We start from the raw sequence: 19594 nt of genomic DNA, 5'->3' as shown, positions 1-19594 counted from the left end.
CTAGGAGAATTAGGAAGACGTTAATTAAATTAGATATAGCCATGACGAAAAAAAGTGTAACCTGACCTTTTAGCAATGTGTTCTTTCTCACTGAAATGATAAGATGGAACGATTGGAATTATAATATACTTTACATGTGTTTTTGACTGAAAAACGGTCAGTGTTATTTTTAAAGGAAAGTGTGTAAAATGTACCACGTTTCCCCTGAAACTATGAAACCCTGGGCAAAAGGTCAAATAACACCAAACTTTCACTAAAAAACCCCCGACAGAAAGCACATATGGTCATGCATAAACAAAGAACATGCATTCATGAGAACTGTTTTAATTCTTGAACCAACTGTTAACAAAATGACATGAATGTGTGAGAAGTTACAGATTTTTACAATGTCTGTCATCGCGAACACAGTTATCAGAGTATTAGTTCAGAGCGTTTATAAAAATTTCAACATTTACTTCTACAGAAAATCTACAAACGCTTCACAAATGCTCAAATATTTACTCAAGCCACAGGATACGGGATCCCATGGAGAGATAAGCCAACAATTGTACATATGCGGCGCATTTGAAATAAATGTCACGAAATACTGTACCTCTCACATCTATTTGCTGTAGATCTTTTATCTTGTGGGTTTGTTATCATGTGGGTCTGCTTATCTCACGTTGTTAAAAAAAAGTTGACAACGAGCCATAAGAGGGAGTGATGAGGTGATTCTCACACATTAGCTAAAATAGGTTGGGATCACGGGTCAGACCATCACTTAGAAGCTCATCAGGGCCCTAATATAGCAGTGGCAGCAAGATTAGACGCTTTGCATGCAGAGCGGCGTTGAGGTTCTAAACAATCTCAAGGCAGGAATCTAAATGGACCGCTCAGAGCACTCTGATCAGCCTGACACAATTACACCCCGTCACTCAATTATTGAAAAGGACCTTGTCAACAATGCAATGCCTTGCTGCTCACTTAAATGATAAGAGACGGGCTGCGAATGTGTCAAGGCTCAAAGTATGAACTTGCACTGGGATGGTTTGTCGCGTAAAATCAAAACGCTTTACTCCCGTTTCACACTGCACACGTAAGCAACGCACCCTAAAAAATGCATCTGATAGACGTTAGGTGAAACCAAAACCAATGAGTAAACCATACACACATTCACATAAAATCTCAATTAGTTGATTTTGAAAATGTGTTGTTTCTAATGGAAATGTAATGGATTGTTATGTTGTATTCATGTAAAACACTGTTCTGTTAAACACTGTTAATCAAATACATACGTTAGGTTAACTACGGTGGCCCACTGGTGCACAACACAACGAAATTTAAAAAGCAAATATAAGTTCAAAACACAACACAACGCAATCAAGCTACAACACAACGGAATAAATCCACAACACAACGGAATCGAGTCACAACACAACGGAAATACTCCCGACAACTAGGGGGGACTTTCGGCATGAAAAACACTACGCCATGCCGGGTAGGAGGTGCGCGTTTTGCTGGGTGTTTTGTCTCTGGAGGTGCGCGTTTTGCTGAATGTTTTGTCTCTGGGCGGACATTCAAGGTCACTTACCTGCCTGAAGTTTATGTATATTTTAAGTATCAATTTTTGTGGTAATGACTAATACTAATGACGCTCATGTTAGGCACAGTTTACTATGACATTTTACACGTATCATGTATTTTAACTTGCAAATCAACCCACTCTGTATTCTTTATTTACATCTCTGTATTTGTCTTCTTTTTGTTAGATCATATAACTCTGGGAATTCCATTATTAAAACTATGTGTTTTGAGCTCAATAAAATGTTGATAGGTTAAAGCCAGCGTGGATGCCGCTCACAAAAAGAGCACTTGCTCCGGAGAGCCGTGCCAGTGGAAGTGGCAGGATTTTGGGCACCGCTTGCGTACTGCCTCAGCGCCACCAACAAAACCCCCGCATTTTGCCGCTTACCACATGTCTCCCACTGAAAAAGAGCTAGACATTCGCGACTGCCACTCAAAACTAATAACACAGGATAATCCCGGTACTTCGAGTCACCTTGACCAGCAGAGTTTACACAAACATCATATATAAATACACCATGTGTAAGATTATATTTGCATTGCATTGTAGCCTATTTGCCAGCATATGAGTTTACCTCCGCTTCTTCAGTGAATGAATTACAAAACCTCCACTGACATACCCGGGTGTCGTAAAGTTTTTTAACTGTGCATATGTGTTTAAATTATTTTAAATGCTAGAAGATGTATTGTGAGCTATACATTGGTCGTATTTACAATAGGCTAAGCGTTTTAATGAAATAATTTATTTAATGTGTAAATGAAAAAATTCAATGAAAATATGTTTTTCATGCTTTGCATCAAGACTTCACGACTACAGACAACTTTTTCTTCAAAAAACTATTTAATGAGAAAAGAAATGATGAGCAATGAAAGGAACATATTTAGTTTTTTTTATTCTAATACTTATTTTCTTTGGTAAATGCAGAACAACAAACAGCAATGAGGTGCATTAAGAACAACGTTTTTTCCTTGATTACACAATCTTAAGCTAAATATTGTCAAACGGAATATGGAAATAAATGGCTGTGTCCAAATTTATTTATAATTGTAAACATTACTTAAACTTTACATACATTAAATCTAAAACAAAAAGTGCAAAAAACATTACTCTAGACAGCGTCTAAAAAATATAAAAATGTTTTATATTTACGACCTGCGACTGACATTATGGATGCACTGGAAATGGTGAACAGACAGGAAAATTGAGCTCAGTGGTTAGAGTATGGCACTAGCAATGCCAAGGTCATGGGTTCGATCCCAGGGGATTGCACATAGTCCGAAACAAATGTATAATACAATGCAATGTAAGTCACTTTGGATTAAAGCGTCTGCCAAATGCATAAATGTAAATGTAAATGAATAAGCTATCATTGGGTTATTATTATGTAGATCTTTTTAAATGAAAAAGAAGACTGTTTTCAAGGAAAATACACGTTTTAGTATTTATAAATGCAGAAAAACACAAAGCAGCAGGTGTAATTAGAACGGAACGTTTTTCTTCATGAAATAGGAAAGTCGTCTTAAATATAAATTGTAAATCGAAAATAAAAGCTATTGTTTACACTGTGTGTGTAAGGGTACAGAAGAACATACAGCCTGTTTTTAAGATGGCTAAGTGATCAAATTTTGATCAAGCGATCAAAACACATTTTTTTTTTGTTAATTATTTTTATTTAAGTCATTTTCAACTTTAAATGTGCATTTAGATGCAGACGACGCCACATTCTCAGATTCAGCTTGCAAGCTCTGGACTTAAATATTGTTTTCATTACTAATTTATTTAACCTTTATTATGCATGTATAACCTCTAAAACAATTAACGCATAAAAAAACATGAACATTGAGCATTGCGGTTTTATGACGAAACGAAACAGGAATATAATGCAAAGCTTGCTCATCTATATAAGTACATAGATCAATAGATTTGTTGGTTTAGCAGAAAGTCCAGTCGTCATCAGTCATTTTAATGTGTGGTGTAATGGTCTGAGGCAGTCGTGTGCACTTTTCTGACTGTCAAAGACTAGAATCGGCTCCGGTTGAAAGAAAAAGTCGTTAACGTTAAGTGTGTTGAGTGAAGTCTTAGAATGTTTGTCCTCGGCTTTAATAATTAGCGTGAAAATCCTTAATGCTCTCCTGGATCTCTCTGTCTGCACTGAACCAAGCACGGAAGTGCCCCTAAAAATATAGAACGATATAAGAAATTTGGTGCCCCTAGTGGTCGGGAGCATTTCCGTTGTGTTGTGGCTTTGTTCCGTTGTGTTGTAGCTTGATTACGTTTTGTTGGGAACTTATATTAGATTTTTCCTGAAAAACAGCAGGATGTGACATCACGTGACGTCACATTGCAAGGTAGATTGCTTTGCTGGCTATAGGACATACACGCCTGGCCGAAGTTAATTTCCGGTCTGTGTTTGTTTCTTGGTCTGGCTAGTGGCTAATAATATAAATATTTATATTTAATTTAATTTATATTAATATAATTTATATTATTTTTTTTGTACACTAATTGTATTAAACAATTAGTTGAGCTTTGTTGTATGTTAATTTTATTAAATAAACTATTTGTTAAATGGGTCGTGTAACTTTGCATTTAAACAAACCGTATGGGACATTGACATCTAGCGGTTGAACTTGGTATTGCAGTCTAAATTCAAAATATTGGAGAGGCAAGTTTAGCCGAGTAAAGGTTCTTCTCAGTTTCTTTTGCTTGTTATCAGAAATAATCTACAGGGAATCTATTCTTTGCGGATGTGTAGCTGAAGTTACGTTCGGACCACAAACACATTAGCAGTAACATTTGTTTATGTTGTTGCTTTGAAACCGTCTATAGGCACACACAATTTACCACAATAAAAAACAAAATACAAACATTCGACTTACGTCTCATGTCTCTAAAGTAGATGGTCTGTCTGTTGGGGTTGAGCAGCTGGATGACGGAGTCATCGTTGTTTTTTACCCGACAGCTGATAATTGCCGTCTCGCCCTCGACCACAGAGACATTATTCGTCACCAGGTTCTGACCCTGCACTGGAAGCCAGAGAAAACATTAAAAAAAGCCTTACAATAGCAACACATCAGTGAGGTTATTACATATGGCATGTGTTATCACAATCTGGATTGTAATTACAATGCATCCACCAAACAACATTTTCTCATTTGCTTGTTGCCTTGCTTTTCAGAGAGGCAATCGTGATACTCTTTCTTTAACCACACAAAAAAAAGAAAATACTATTACCATGCGGATCCTTTTTCATTCTTTTCTTGTATCATGAAATTGTAAAAGTCGAGGCTGAAGCTGAATAGATGACTGCCATGATAATGCGAATCCTCATGAGAAATCTGAATACTGATGTTTTTATGTATAATGTGAATCAGTGTTAGAAATGATCTTTTTTATTAAGGGACAATATTTGCCCTCTGGAAATAATTTTTTATGAAAATGTCTTTAATGAGGACATTTTTTCCTCACCTTTTTTCTAACCTTGGATGTTTATTATGAAATCAATCTACAATTCAGGACATTTCTCTACAGTAAGTATTGTTTAAGACATCATAACGTATAACAAACACTAACAAAACAGTAACAATTTGATTCTTTGAAGTACCATAGACAAACCATAATAATAAAGAACAATAATATTACTATATGATATCACCATACAGCGCTATGGCACTGCTAAATGTGTGTAAACCTAGTTAGCAAAGATCATTTATATTATGTTAAATCCATGTCCAATTCTCGACATTGATTCAACATTAAATCTACATGTTTTGGGAAGAAACAAGACATACAAATTTTGTAAACATAAGTTGCAACATGCATCAGATTGTGTGTGTAATGTTAAGACATGCCGGCTGATTTCTCGGTTTGGATGTATAGATTTGACAGCGTTGTGTGTTTGTGGTGTGTGTGGAATGTCGGCCTCGGTCAGAGAGAGGGGAAGGACTGGTAATTGCTCCTCACGGCAGAACTTTATCAAACCTCTCCATCTAAGCACGAGGTGATGGAAGCTGGCAATCAACAGCGCCTCTCAACAGCATAATACCCAGACCCCAACAGCAACCTCTGCAAACACCGAAGTGAACACAAAGTATCTGATACACTCCACAGTACGCCTGCAACACCTCATGATAAGAAGCTGTGCCAAGCCCTTATGCTTTACATCCGAAACGGGCATCAGTACCTTGCAGTTGCATTGAGCGGAAAAGCAAGTCACCTTGTTCTAAATTTACATCCACAAAGGTATTAAAAATAACCAAAAATTGCTTTTAACACGACAGACGTAAGACGACACCCAGCACAGATTTACACAGTTGAGCGATCACACACCTTCAAACCCTCTTGACATTTACAGAGACTAAAAAAGCATATCAATTTTCCCATTCGGATTTGCAGACACGAGCCAGCGTAGCTACCCACGTCCCGGTCAAAGAACAACAAATAGCCATGGAAAAACACACATTTAGCCTGTCCTCCTGAGTTGTGAATGTTAGGCATGATAAAGCATCGTCCACTCCGTGAAGAAGCATTAGTAGACAGGCATGCTCATGGGAGTGTTGCGGCCACAGAGGTGTTATGATGCCACGGTGTGCGCCGTGCCCAGCGTTAAACATCCGTGAAGCCAGGTTTCACACTGCCACAATCACGCCAAACAAAAGAGAGAGAAAAAACACTAGCTAAAAAGAACACTAGCTGTTAGGAAACCGAAAAGCTCACAGGGTTTAAGCACATATACAGCTGGGAAAAAAAAGGCTCTCCTGATTTTGCCAAGTGGTTGATGTCCTTAGGACAACATCATGTTGACCCTGGGACAACATTTAAATCAACCAATCAGATTTCAGAAATAAGTTTACAGTTTATTTTAAGTTTAATCTTACAACCAGGATTAGGTGCTTCTAGACCATTGTTTTTCACTTATCATTTCCCTCTGGTTTCAGGGGTAAGTTATGGTTAGGGTTGGGGTTTGGTGTGGGTTTAGGTTTTATTTATAAAAATGTTGTCCTTAGGTCAACAAAATATTGCCCTGAGGACATCAACCACTTGGCAAAATCAGGTCGAGCAAAAAATAACATGTTCAACTAGAGTCTTCAGAACTAAGTCTAATTCTGAAGTTTGCTTTGAAATTATAATGAACTCTGTGTTACTGCTACAATTCTGAAAAAGAAACAATTTAGAAGGAACCAGCAGCAAGACGTTTCTTCACATGTATGCTTGAGAGATCTTTACAGCTACAGAACCACACGATAAATTGGGCTACCTCAAAACTTTTAAGCTGTGGAGTTGTTTGTTAGTTATAGACCACTAAACACATAAGAACTGTTGACCTCAAAACTATCTGAATAAACTTACATTCATTATTTCTGTTTACATTACACTTGACAAATTAGATTTGTTTTTTTAACAGTGCTCCTGGCAACATGAAGGAACATTCAGATCAAAGCAACATTCATGACTGGCATTAATGAGTCTGTTTTCATCCTAAGCAGTGTTCTACACTTCTTCACAATGGTAACCTTAATGTAACAAAAACTCTTTCAAATACCAACAGAACAGGAAAGTAAACATTAACACGAAGTCTCCTCTTGTTCACATCACAATTAAAATGCACAAAATAAATACTTTATTTTGATATTTACTCCCATCCATTCCATGCAAAGCATGCTGGGAAATGGAGTCCTCAGCCCTGACGTCATTTGCAAAATATAGCCTACCTAAAATTCTGGGATGACTTATTTTATTTGTGTTCCTGAAACTCAGAATATTTTATTATTTGAAGACACTTAAACATTTTAAGTAAATGAACAGTTTCAGTTTTGAGTACAGTTCACTCTTTTTTAATGAGTAGATCACGCTGTTTGGGAATACAGTGCAAAACAACCTTTTGAGTTCCGCAGCAATCTTTTTTTTTGTTCTTCATATATATGTAGTCAATGTGAATCAGATCAATCAACTACAGTGCACATGACACTTTTTATTGTTTGAGTTTCATGTCTACAGTGTCACCTCAACCAAGCCCAGATTTGAATTTGATTGGATAAAAGATTGATGGCGATTTAACTCATTTATTTGCCCTTCAAGGGCGTGTCTGCCATGATAGTCTGGTTCAGTTCTGCCCCATAACCCAACCAAGGTGCCCATCCCTCACACCTCTGATTGGCTTTACAACAAGCACTCAATTCAGTTTGCAATAAGCCCTGAAAACTCACACAACCTCTCCCAAAAGCAAATAAGCAAACAATCCCTCTCACACATCTGCTCCACAACTCTTATTACATGGTTATTTTGATCATTTCAATTCAATTTCCTGCATGTATTTTATATTACATTATGTGAAAACAGGCCGTTTTAGGCAGATCATAGGGCACCTGCGTCCGTATACTTTCAACACAGCCTCTATCATTATCAGTCCTCAGAGGAAAGACTGGCTGGTCTGCTCCAATTACATCACAGCAATCCCATAATGCATCCTACCAGCCACCTTTAGCCCTGGCCAAATAAACATCAGCCCCATTCGCCTCAGTTAGACAAACTGCATTCTTGGCTTTTGATGCTCAACAATGATGTCTAGGAGGGCAGCTCAAAAGGTTTTGAGACAACCAGATATTTAGAAATGTATATTTTTTTAATGCATACATAATAAATATATTACATAAGCCTATTTATTCTATGCGATATTCGCTGATGCACAGTGAAGGTTGTTTGGACGATAGGCAGAGGACTGAAATGCTCTACTGCTTGAGAATTGCATCAGAGCTCACAAATGTAATTAATGCATGTGAAGTTTCATGATAATGGCATATCATTCATTTCCAAAGCCTTTTTTAAGAACACATCCCATGGGTAATATATACATTTCCTGCAGCCACTTCTCAAGGTTGATACCTATTAAAAAGGTACCTCGGGAACTTGTTTTATTCATTTTATATTATATTAGTATTATTAATTATTGCATATACTTTTTAATACAAGAGGTAGCTTAATAATTCATTTAAAAAAGTAATTTTAGCAAGTCATTAAAGACAAACCTTAACCCGGCTTCTTCACTTGCTTGCAAAAGTCAAATGCCAACAGGCTAACATGAAACTGCTTAAAGGGACAGTTCACCCAAAAATAAAAATTCTGTCTTCGTTTGCTCCCCCTCAAGTTGTTCCAAATCTGTATTCTTTGTTCTGATGAACACAGAGAAAGATATTTGGAAGAATGCTTGTAACCAAACAGTTCTTAGCCACCATTGACTACCACCGTAGGAAAAAAATGTGTTATCAATTTCTTGGTTTTGTTGAACACAAATTAGATATTTTAAAGAATGTAGGAAAGCAACCAGTTGTGGGGCATTTTTGACAACCATTGTCGTTTTTTTACTATGGTAGTCAATGGTGGCCAAGAACTGTTACAAGCATTATTCCAAATATCTTTCTCTGTGTTCATCAGAACAAAGACGTTTATAAAGATTTGAAACAACTTGAGGGTGAATAAATCATTTGTGACCCTGGATCACAAAACCAGTCTTAAGTAGCACGGGAACATTTTTAGTAAAAGACAAAAATACATTCTGTGGGTCAAAATTATCGATTTTTCTTTTATGTCAAAAATCATTAGGATATTAAGCAAAGATCATGTTCCATGAAGATATTTTGTAAATTTCCTACCTTAAATATATAAAAACTTTATTTTTGTGAGTGGATGGTCTGCCACAGTGCCCCTGATTAACAACTTCAAAGGCAATTTTCTCAATATTTTGATTTTTTTGCGCTCTCAGATTCCAGAGTTTTAAACGGTTGTATCTCAGCCAGATATTGTCCTATTCTAACAACTCATACATCAATAGAAAGCTTTTTTTTTTTTTACTTTCAGATTATGTAAAAATCTCAATTTTGAAAAATTGACCCATAAGACTGGTTTTGTTGTCCAGGGTCACATTTAATTTTGGGGTGAACTGTCCCTTAATGTGTTCAATGCACGACTTAACAGACTCAAATGTACCTATTCACATGCATGCCTACATTAAAGAAAGTTTTTGACCCGGGTTTGTCAGACAAATTCTGAAACTGAAGGTTGAGAACCACATAGCATGATGAAAAAGTCACCTGCAATAGATTCCACATCTCAGACTCGTTTAAATGCTAGAAAAGCTTTTGTGCATTTTTCTCAGTCACTGGTTTCAGAACTGTCAAATCTTTTTGTCTCTGGTGGTTTGGTTCATTGTTCCTCATCTGCTAACTCCCACTCCTTTGCATTTTTCATTCTGATTCAGGTAGCACCTACAGTAATACCTTAAATCTCATGCAGGCATCTCATTTGACACCTTTTCTTGAGTCACAAATCCACAATTTTGCTAGACTGCTCCTTTCAGCGGTAAATGCGCTGATTATATAACTGAACAACTGTATACATTCTTCTATAATTTCTGCTTTTGTGTACCCTGTAAGAAATAGTCATACGGATTAAAAACATCTTGGTTATTTATTTTATTTATCTCCATTTCATGTTTTTCCATTACAGTGTGTCTTTTCCCCTTTAGGTGGAGGTTTATAAAAGAAAAAATAATACTTTTCGTCTTTAATTTTAGTATGTCATAAGCACAAGTGGTTTAATGTAAAACTTCCAAAACAGCAATAAAACAGAGATTGAAAATAGGTATGACATAGATCCTTGGAATTCGAACAAAGAAACATTTGAGGTTGAGAAACATGCAAAGTGCTTCAAAAGTCAGCTGTCAAACCATGCATACTAGAAAAAAAACGTGCAAAAAAAGGAAAAATCAGTGGTTGGATCACCCCGAGAGGTCATGTAATCCAGATGGAAGAGAAAAAGTAGTACCTGGTATGATCTGAGAGGCTCCTGAGCAAGCGTAGGGAGAGAAGGTAGGACACAGAATATTGTTAAAGCAGAAAATGTTAATTTGATACTTTGCATGAATATGATATGGATTTGAATCTGTTCACTGCATATGTGAAATGACAACACACTGCTTGGTGAGATCACACAATTCGTTTCCTTTTTTATCATCTCCTTCAAGTACATAAGGTGTGTTTGAATGTCCTGCATAAATGGCAAACTGCCATTCCCTTTTAAAGTCAAGGAGACTGTTTGAGAAGAAAGGGTTATGTAGAGTTTGTAGTGCTGGACATCACAGGTAGAGCGGAGAGACAAGACAGCAGCTTTGGATCGATAGCACAATTTTGGCTTTGGTACAATAGCAGACTCTAGTACCTCTGTATTGATACACGGTCAATACCTTCACACAGAATGGAATGAAACCAGTCGAATGTCAAATTGGATAAATATAAAGTGATCTGTTAAACATATTTAATGAGTTCAATATTTTTCTTTTCAATATGTTTCTAAAGGTATAAAGTACAATGTCAAAATATCAAAGTATTTAATATTATAAAATACTTTATTAACATCTAGAGACACATTGATTAAATATCAATTGATTGATTTTATTGAGAGGAAAAGGCTGAGAACAATACATTTACATTAAATGTTGGCAGTTCATATTAAACTTGACATTAAAAATGCTGTATTCTACCCTGTTGGATTTCAGACAAATGTACACCTGAATATATTGACAAAACTCTTTACAGGTAAGACAGGTGAAAAGCCTACTCTATAAAAGCAGTCTCAAAAACTGCACTGCTATCGGTCACAGAAGCACTGCGGCAAGCCAAGGTGGAATCTAAATCCTCGGTCCTGATTCTGCTAGACTTATCTGCAGCGTTTGACACTGTCAAGCACCAGATACTGCTAGCAACCCTGTCATCTCTAGGAATCTCAGGCACTCCTCTCCGCTGGTTCAAATCCTACCTCTCCGGCAGATCCTTCAGGGTGTCATGGAAGGGCTCGCTGTCCACTGCTCACCACATGATCACTGGGGTCCCTCAGGGATCGGTGCTTGTACCGCTGCTTTTTTCCATCTACACGACATCCTTGGGACGCATCATACGGGCACACGGCTTCTCGTAACACTGTTATGCTGACGACACCCAGATCTACATCTCGTTTCACCCAGACGATACCACTGTAGCAGCTCGCATTACAGCCTGCCTAGAAGACATCTCAGCTTGGATGAAAGAGCATCACCTCCAGCTGAACCCTGCCAAGACAGAACTACTCGTGTTTCCGGCACACCCCACGGTGCAACACGATCTCACCATCCAACTTGGCAATACCACAATCACTCCTTCCAAAACAGTCAGGAACCTCGGAGTCATATTTGATGAACAGCTGTCCTTCAATGATCACATTGCAAAGACAACACGGTCATGCCGATATGCCTTATTCAACATTAGAAAGGTTAGACCCTATCTTACTGAGCATGCGGCACAACTCCTTGTCCAGGCCCTGGTAATCTCAAGGTTGGACTACTGCAATGCTCTCCTTGCTGGTTTTCCTGCAAAGGCTATCAAACCACTCCAGCTGGTTCAGAACGCAGCAGCACGCCTCGTCTTCCAACAGCCCAAAAGAGCTCATGTGACACCCCTTTTCATCTCTCTCCACTGGCTACCGGTTGAAGCACGTATCAGATTCAAGTCACTAATGCTTGCCTACAGGACTATCACTGGATCTGCACCGGCATACTTTCACACCCTCCTACACTCCTACACCCCATCAAGTACCCTGCATTCAGCGAACGAGCGGCATCTTGTATTGCCTTCTCATAAGGGCAGTAAATCACTTTCCCGCTCATTCTCCTTCACAACTCCTTCCTGGTGGAACATTCTTCCTAACTCAGTCCGGTCAACCACATCTCTCACAACATTCAAAAACTACTTAAAACCCATCTCTTCTGTGAATACTTGACAGAGAAAAAAAAACTCTCTCTTTCTCTCAACAGGTATTGGTCTGGCTTTTGTTGAAACTAGTAACTTTGTATTAGCATCTATTGTATTATTGCTCCTGTATGACATATTGTTTATTGCTCCTCGAACTCTCTGTAAGTCGCTTTTGATAAAAGCGTCTGCTAAATGACTAAATGTAAATGTAAAATACTGTAAAATAATGTTGACTCCTCTTGTCCTGAACATTCACTCTAAAACAAAGTTGAGTAAAAGCAAATATCACAGTTCACCCGCTTCTCAGTCTTCCCTACAGTACATCAGGCTTTAAAGGTGCTGTGTGCAATTTGTTGGAGGATCTATTGACCGAAATGCAATAAAATATACATAACTATATCTTCAGAGTTGTATAAAGACCTTACATAATGAAGCGTTATGTATATTACCTTAGAATGAGCTATTTCTATCTACATACACCGCGGGTCCCCCTACATGGAATTCACCAGTACAGTACAGTACAGTACACTATCAATTCATACACATAAGAAATGATGGGAGAATGCGGTCATTTCTTTCTGTATCACAATTTTCTAAAATTTTGGAATCGACAAATGTCATTTCCAACCTATTTGAAGGTGTTTTTGTTTGATCACTTTCTGTGTTGAATTTTTTTTAATAAAAAGTGACATTGTAGTAAAAGTCAGGCTATTTTGTCTCGACAAGGTTCACATCATGTATGCAATTACTGTACAATTTCATTCAAATTTCCATGTTTTATATAATTTGACACAATAAAAACTATTCTGGTCACCCGATTTCATTGCAAATGTGCACTTCATTGACACTGTTGTCTCCTTATCAGGACCTTTAGTGCACAACATTATTAAAGTATGTGTAAAAAATGTAATATCAATTTTAACCCCCACAAAAAAAAAGTATTATAATGGTTTATTTGAAATTATAGAGAAATTGACCAAGAATCAAATAAAATGTACAATACTTATCGTACAGTGTCTGTAGGCTTTCCCCTTGGTAAGATGTAATATTCCTCGAAAGAAAATTTGATTGTATTTTAAAATATGAAAACTAAGAACTTCTGTTCTCATTTTTTCAAATACTGTATCTAACAGACGTCCACAGTCGTGCTCACAATCACATCCACAGATGTTTAAAGATTGTAAGCGGATCGTATAACATTATAAACAGGATGAGGCAAATAAATCCTTTAAAAAGTCTTAGGGTCTCATCCATCTACAGCACTATAAATAGAGGATGTGTGTGTCAATAAGCTGCTCAGGCTGACATGCATCAGGTGAGAGTTATGGCATGTCTGTAGGGTAGTGATTAGATGTCACTACTGTCAGTCTTCTTACGAGATATTGATGGTCAGATTTCAGCAGAAGCCCATTTGATGCCATCCGAGTGTAGACAGCTGCGCTAGCAGGCATCATTCAAAGAGGACGATTTTTAAAGCGCTGTCTTTTCAAACGCGTCAATGTATTAAAACTACAAAGCAGATACACATAGACGTGAATCAGTAGTTTTTAAAATAGCAAAATGTCAATCTTAAAACAAATCACTAGAATGTTCTTTTAAAGGCGCAGTTCTTAAAAATCAGTGGCCACTAGCTTTGTATTATAGTTTTGCAATGAATCTCTGAGTCATTTGCCAACCCCTCCCTTTCGAATTACAACAGAGGCCGCAACAGTAAAAAAGGATGTCGTCTACTGAGACAGCGGATAGCAGTGATACAAGCAGGTAAGGCAATATATTAACGTAATTAATCATTTAACATGTATTCTATTGCGAAAGTTACTGTTACAATTCTATAATTAGATATATTCCTTGCGTGCTATCTAGTACACGCTGAGAGTAGTGAAGTAACTAAAGTTAGCTAATCGTAAATAGCAACGCTGTTCAAAGCGTTTGATCTGACAGCGACATAGGCAGTTAGGTGTAAGTTAGTAGACGTTTGTCTCCCCCTTTGTAAAGACAGGAACAACCGGAGTACGTACCGCAGGGACGGAAAAACATTATTATTTGGAGGTTATATGGCCATTTGTATAAAATGCTAACGTTACCGTTTCAACAAAACAGTTGTTTGGTAAACATTGAAAAAGTGGAAACATTGAAAATGTTGAATTATCTTACCAGTCTAGCAGAAAACAGGCAACTTCGGCGTCGCCTTGAAAACATTTGTCTTTCAACAGTGCCTTCCACCTGGTAATAGATACACCGATGTTTATCCTGGATTTCTGCCGCCGTTTGTCTCTAATTCGTCTGGCAGCATCACGTTTGCGCTTCTTTGACGACGGAGATTCACGCTCTGTCGGCTCTTGTGCACAATACGCATGGTCCTCCATTTTATCAAAACTTCTAAGACAGAACAATCAATTGCTTCAGCTAGACGACGACTACTCCTCCTCCTCTCCGTACTACAACTTACTACTTTGTGCGTCTTCAACTCAGTGATGACGCAAGATGCGTCTAAAAACACACACGAAGACCAACATATACGAAACGCACTCTGTAGAGCTGTTTGTCCGTTAGAGCTAACTGTACAAAACATGGCTGCGCAACATAACAAATTACATGTAGATAGGCCCGCTCCCTATGTAGATACAACTGGTTTATTCTAAGGTAATAAAAACATACCTTTTCATTACGTAAGGTTTTTATACACATCTAAAGACACAGTTTTGTATGTTATATTGCATTTCTGTTAATAGATCATACAAAACATCCCGCACTGTACCTTTAACAGAAACGTACCATTACATTAGATTCAACAGAATTAATACCAGCTCAAACGTCAAAATACATAATGCAGAAAAATAAATATTGTAAAGATCCACTACTGTCCTACGGAAGGTCCTGACAGAAGATATACAGCTCCTTGGTCTGTTTTGTCACTACACTATAGTGTTCAGTTATTTACATAAGTCACATTATCTTCTAAAGTTGACCTGAGAACTGTACCCTTCAGATATCCGGCTCATTTCCCCTTTAAATTCACAGCTATATTTCTAGTTACCCCGCTGAGCGGCCATATTTGTGTATTCTGACCATGAGCACAATGCTATGTGCTTCTGTCCGTTTCCGTGGCGTGACTTTGAGCTTGTAGGTGACCCGCTGTGCCTTCGTTTAATTAAAAGGGTAGGGGTGGAGTTTCAAAGCGCACCTGAACAGGGATCTGATGGAAAATCTGTGCATGCCATGTGTGCCCAAGGACACCCGTTTGGGTCCTGCGACCACCGCGTAGTCACAAAGTTTTGAGTCTAAAAATGGCACTTACAATAATTTGAGAAAGCGATTTAATGGCCTTATAAAACTTTATATGCCACTACAAATAGACTCTTAACCCTAATTCTCCATTAACAGGTAATAATGATTAACTTTTCCCCACGAGGTCCATGCATTAACTTCAAAGCGGCGACGGTGATGTGCAAAATGTCTGGTGCGTTAAAGATCATGTTGTTTTATAGAATCACAGATCTTAATAGTGTCGCCTGGTTTCATGTTATGTTTTCACATTACCTTCCTTCACCAGCATCAAGTGTGTTTCTAGTTCCCAGCGAGCATGTCATTAAATCTGAAGAAACAAATAAAAGGCTATTCAACCTGCCAGCGGTCTGTACGGTCATGCAGTCGCTATGCTGAAGAAACATTTGTATGTGCTTTCTGTGAGATCAAGGAGAAAGCGCTGCTCTCAACAGACTGCATATGTGCTGATAGCGGCCTCATTCATATGTGTGAAGAGTTATCAAAGAGTGTGAAAAACAACTATTCTTGTATAGATGCTGGCCATTTTCCACTAGATCTAAGATGATAAACTGAATTGTTTATGCCCACTTTAGGGAATAGTTCGTGCAGAAATTCTGAAATAAATAGTGTTAGTTGTACCATCCATCGTGTCATTATAAAGCTATGTGTGATTTTGATAGCACTTTAGTTTAGGGTCCAATTCTCATTAACCAGTTGCTTATTAGCATGCTTATTGCCTTATTATTGGAATGTATAAAGCGCATATTAATGCCTTATTCTGCATGACCTTATTATATATCCCTTGACTGCACCCAATACCTAAACCTAACAACTGGAATTAGTTTAATAAGGCAAGAGTCGGAGTTAATGGTTACTGAATAGCCAGAAATGTACCCTAATCTAAAGTATGACTTATTATTATGTTATGGGAATGCAAAACAGCACTTTTTAACTCTTTTACTATCATACCTTGTATTGCATAAAAACTTCATAACAGCATCAAAAAGAAGCCCATACAACTTATGAGCAAGATTCTACGCAACTCAATGATCTGCTTTAAATAGCTGTTAGTAAACAGCTTATCAGCAAATATTATGCCACATAACATACAGACTTGTTAACTTTCACAGCCAAAGTTACCATAGACAATCATTGTTTAAAGGGATAGTTTTCTCAAAAAAACATGTTTTAATCATTTACTCACCATAGAGTTTGAACACAAAAGATTAGGGCTGCTCGATTATAACAAAAATCCTAATCCCGATTATTTTGGCCAATATTGAGATCCCGATTATTTAACACGATTTCTCGTTAACTTTTAAAACAACACAGAAAAATAAAAAAAACTTGGCTTTTAAACTGTAAATTCAACTGAAAAATGAATGTGAAGAAGTAGCACAGCTAAACCGCTGTAAAGGAAAGAGGTGCGCTGTGGATTTATACCACAAGAAAAGAGGATTCTTGCCAAATGAAATGCGGCACAATAATCGTTTTACCTCGATTATTTCATTTCTGTTATCGCTGAAGGCCAAAATTGACGATTACGGTTAATTTTCGATTAATTGCACAGCCCTATGATGTTTTGAAGAACGTTGGTAACCAAACAATAATTTGATATTTCTTAAAATATCTTCTTTTGAAGATCAGGTTTTAAAAAATCAGGCTTTAAATGATATGGCGGTGAATACTGTTAATTGTGTTCCGCAGACATTTCAAGAGAGTGAGTAAGCAATGAATTTAAATTATAATTTTTTTGGTTTTCCTAAAATGATACTGATGAAAGGTTTGTTTCATAGAAGGTCATCTATTAGCCTCCATTCCCGTCTTTTTTCTGTTATTTCTCCATATAATAATCTCTCATGGAGGGCTATGTGCTGCTGTGTCAGAGTCTGTCATTGGGAGCAGGGACAGGAGGTGGATAATGAGAACATAAGGGTGAGAGGAGCTGACAGGAACATCATCCTCCCACCACGACCGACAGAACACAGGTCACAGAACAGTCACTAAACCTGCGCTCACCCACCTGGACTTCACATTAAAATTACCCCAGCGCTCGCTGTGGACCACGTCCACTCAGATTTCCTCCAAATGTGGCGAAACTGCAATCGGTGGCATCGGGCATCGCCTCATCTCCAAAAATGCCGAGATGGATTTGTGGGTAATTACTTTAGTTTGCATGTAATGATTTAAGCCTGCCCCAGTTGCAAGGAAGGCTGCATATGTTCCATTCATTATGGATATTATAATTCGATCATAAGTGTCGTACTATGGGAAATCATGTATCCATTTGAAAGGTTAAACTAATTACACTGCCACAGCGAACCACTCAACAGATACACTTCAGGATATCACCGTGATTTAAGCAAGGACGTTCAGTGCAACAGATACACAAACTCTTCTGTCCCTAAAACACCTGTGCTATTCAGTCACACGCTCCCCCTCATCAGATCTCATGGTAATAGCATCCATCAGGACCGACTCCATTTGCCACGAGAGGCTAGAAATGCATCAATTTGTTTGCCATTTTAATGTCTTTTGTGGAGCGCAATGAGACATCTGTCAGAAACACCTGCTGCATATTTGTTGGGCTAAAAAATGGAAAGTTGGCCACCTTTGTCCCGTCTACCAGTTTATAATCAACGCCGCAACTAGCATTTTTCAATTTCCCCTTCTCCTTTTCTTAATAAAATCACAGCGATCAATCAGCCGTGGGTGGGGGAAATGAATGATGAAGCAAACATCTCGGCTATCCGAGGCCTCATTTGTCAAGCATCTGTGGAAATGTACACAGTGTGGATAACTAATAGTTGTTTTATTCAACCTTTGGGAGGTCAAGGTTTCTGTCTGACACGCATTTCATTTGCGACAAAATGACTATAACATAGGAAGATGACATCACATGTGCACCATTACACCATTGAAATAAATATCAGTGCATTTGTGATTCCGATCTAAAGACGTATGTTTAATAGAGACAGGGATGTAACAATATTATCGATATCGTGCTATCGCAATAGCAAAATTGTCTCAATGTTATCGTGGTCACATGACTGTATGAAACGATAGGTCTGCCGGGCCTAACATAAAGAAAGTTAGAAAAAAATAATAGATGCCACCTTTGTCAAGGTCCATCTGGTGCAATTATTTTATTTTATAAAAGGGATTTTTAGGTCATTTGACCCATCTGATACTATAACTCATACCTCTAAGCAACAGTTATGATTAGAGGATAAAGAAAAGATTGTAAATATTATTATAGTTTATTATTATATTTTATTGCAATAAATATCATACCATGGACGTTATACCGAGGTATTATGGTACAGTGAGATTTGGATATTGTCAGATCCCTTGTTTTTTTTCAGTTTTTCTGAATTGACTGTTTTGTGTGGTTAGGTAAAATGATCATGTTTGTTTCATTCTGTGAATTACTAACAATATTTAAACCAAATTTCAAATAAAAACTGTGAAATGTCCCACTGCTGAATATCACGACCTGTGACAAAATATCGCAACTTTCGGAACACTGCTTGGTTATTAACATACGACAAATGGAATTAACTGATATAATTATGTTGAAATTGTAGAATTTTAATATTATTTTGATAAAATTTTGAAAAGGGTACTCTTTCTGACCTAATGTTTGGTGTACAGAGTCCAAGACATTGTATTTGTCACAGCGATTAATAACCGTGCATAGAACAAATGCCATAAAACAAACAGATTTTTTTTTTCAGGTCACAAACAAAATATGAGCAGCAGGAAAATCATTTTCCAGCATGTGTTGGTTTGACTGTGAAAGAAGTCAACATGAGCAGTTGTAATCTAATAACAACCCAATAGAAATATAATACAGTATTTATGCTTATACAATAAAAAGTCGTCTTTAACAACAAACAGAAGTATATTAACACCTCTAGATTTCCTTCCTCCTTTTTTCATCCCTGAGGATCTGCAAAATAAAGTGTTTGATTAGTTGGTGTTA

The 19594-nt window shown here is 37.5% G+C and overlaps 1 protein-coding gene across 3 annotated transcripts in view; it reads right to left on the bottom strand.

Annotated features, from left to right (window-relative positions):
- Nucleotides 1–19594, bottom strand: part of cadm1b (cell adhesion molecule 1b) — a 165844-nt gene that overhangs the window by 53228 nt on the left and 93022 nt on the right. For 2 of the 3 annotated variants that reach the window (XM_057351309.1, XM_057351311.1), the window contains exons 2-3: nt 10385–10405; nt 4444–4590 (exon numbers count right to left, since the gene is read on the bottom strand). In XM_057351309.1, the coding sequence (XP_057207292.1) occupies nt 4444–4590; nt 10385–10405 (168 nt within the window). The remainder of the gene's footprint in view (nt 1–4443; nt 4591–10384; nt 10406–19594) is intronic. The other variant, XM_057351310.1, reaches the window with a different exon arrangement.

The sequence above is a fragment of the Triplophysa rosa genome, linkage group LG14 (assembly GCF_024868665.1).
Source record: "Triplophysa rosa linkage group LG14, Trosa_1v2, whole genome shotgun sequence".
NCBI classification, from domain to species: Eukaryota; Metazoa; Chordata; class Actinopteri; order Cypriniformes; family Nemacheilidae; genus Triplophysa; species Triplophysa rosa.
This window is presented reverse-complemented; position numbering and strand designations above follow the sequence as displayed.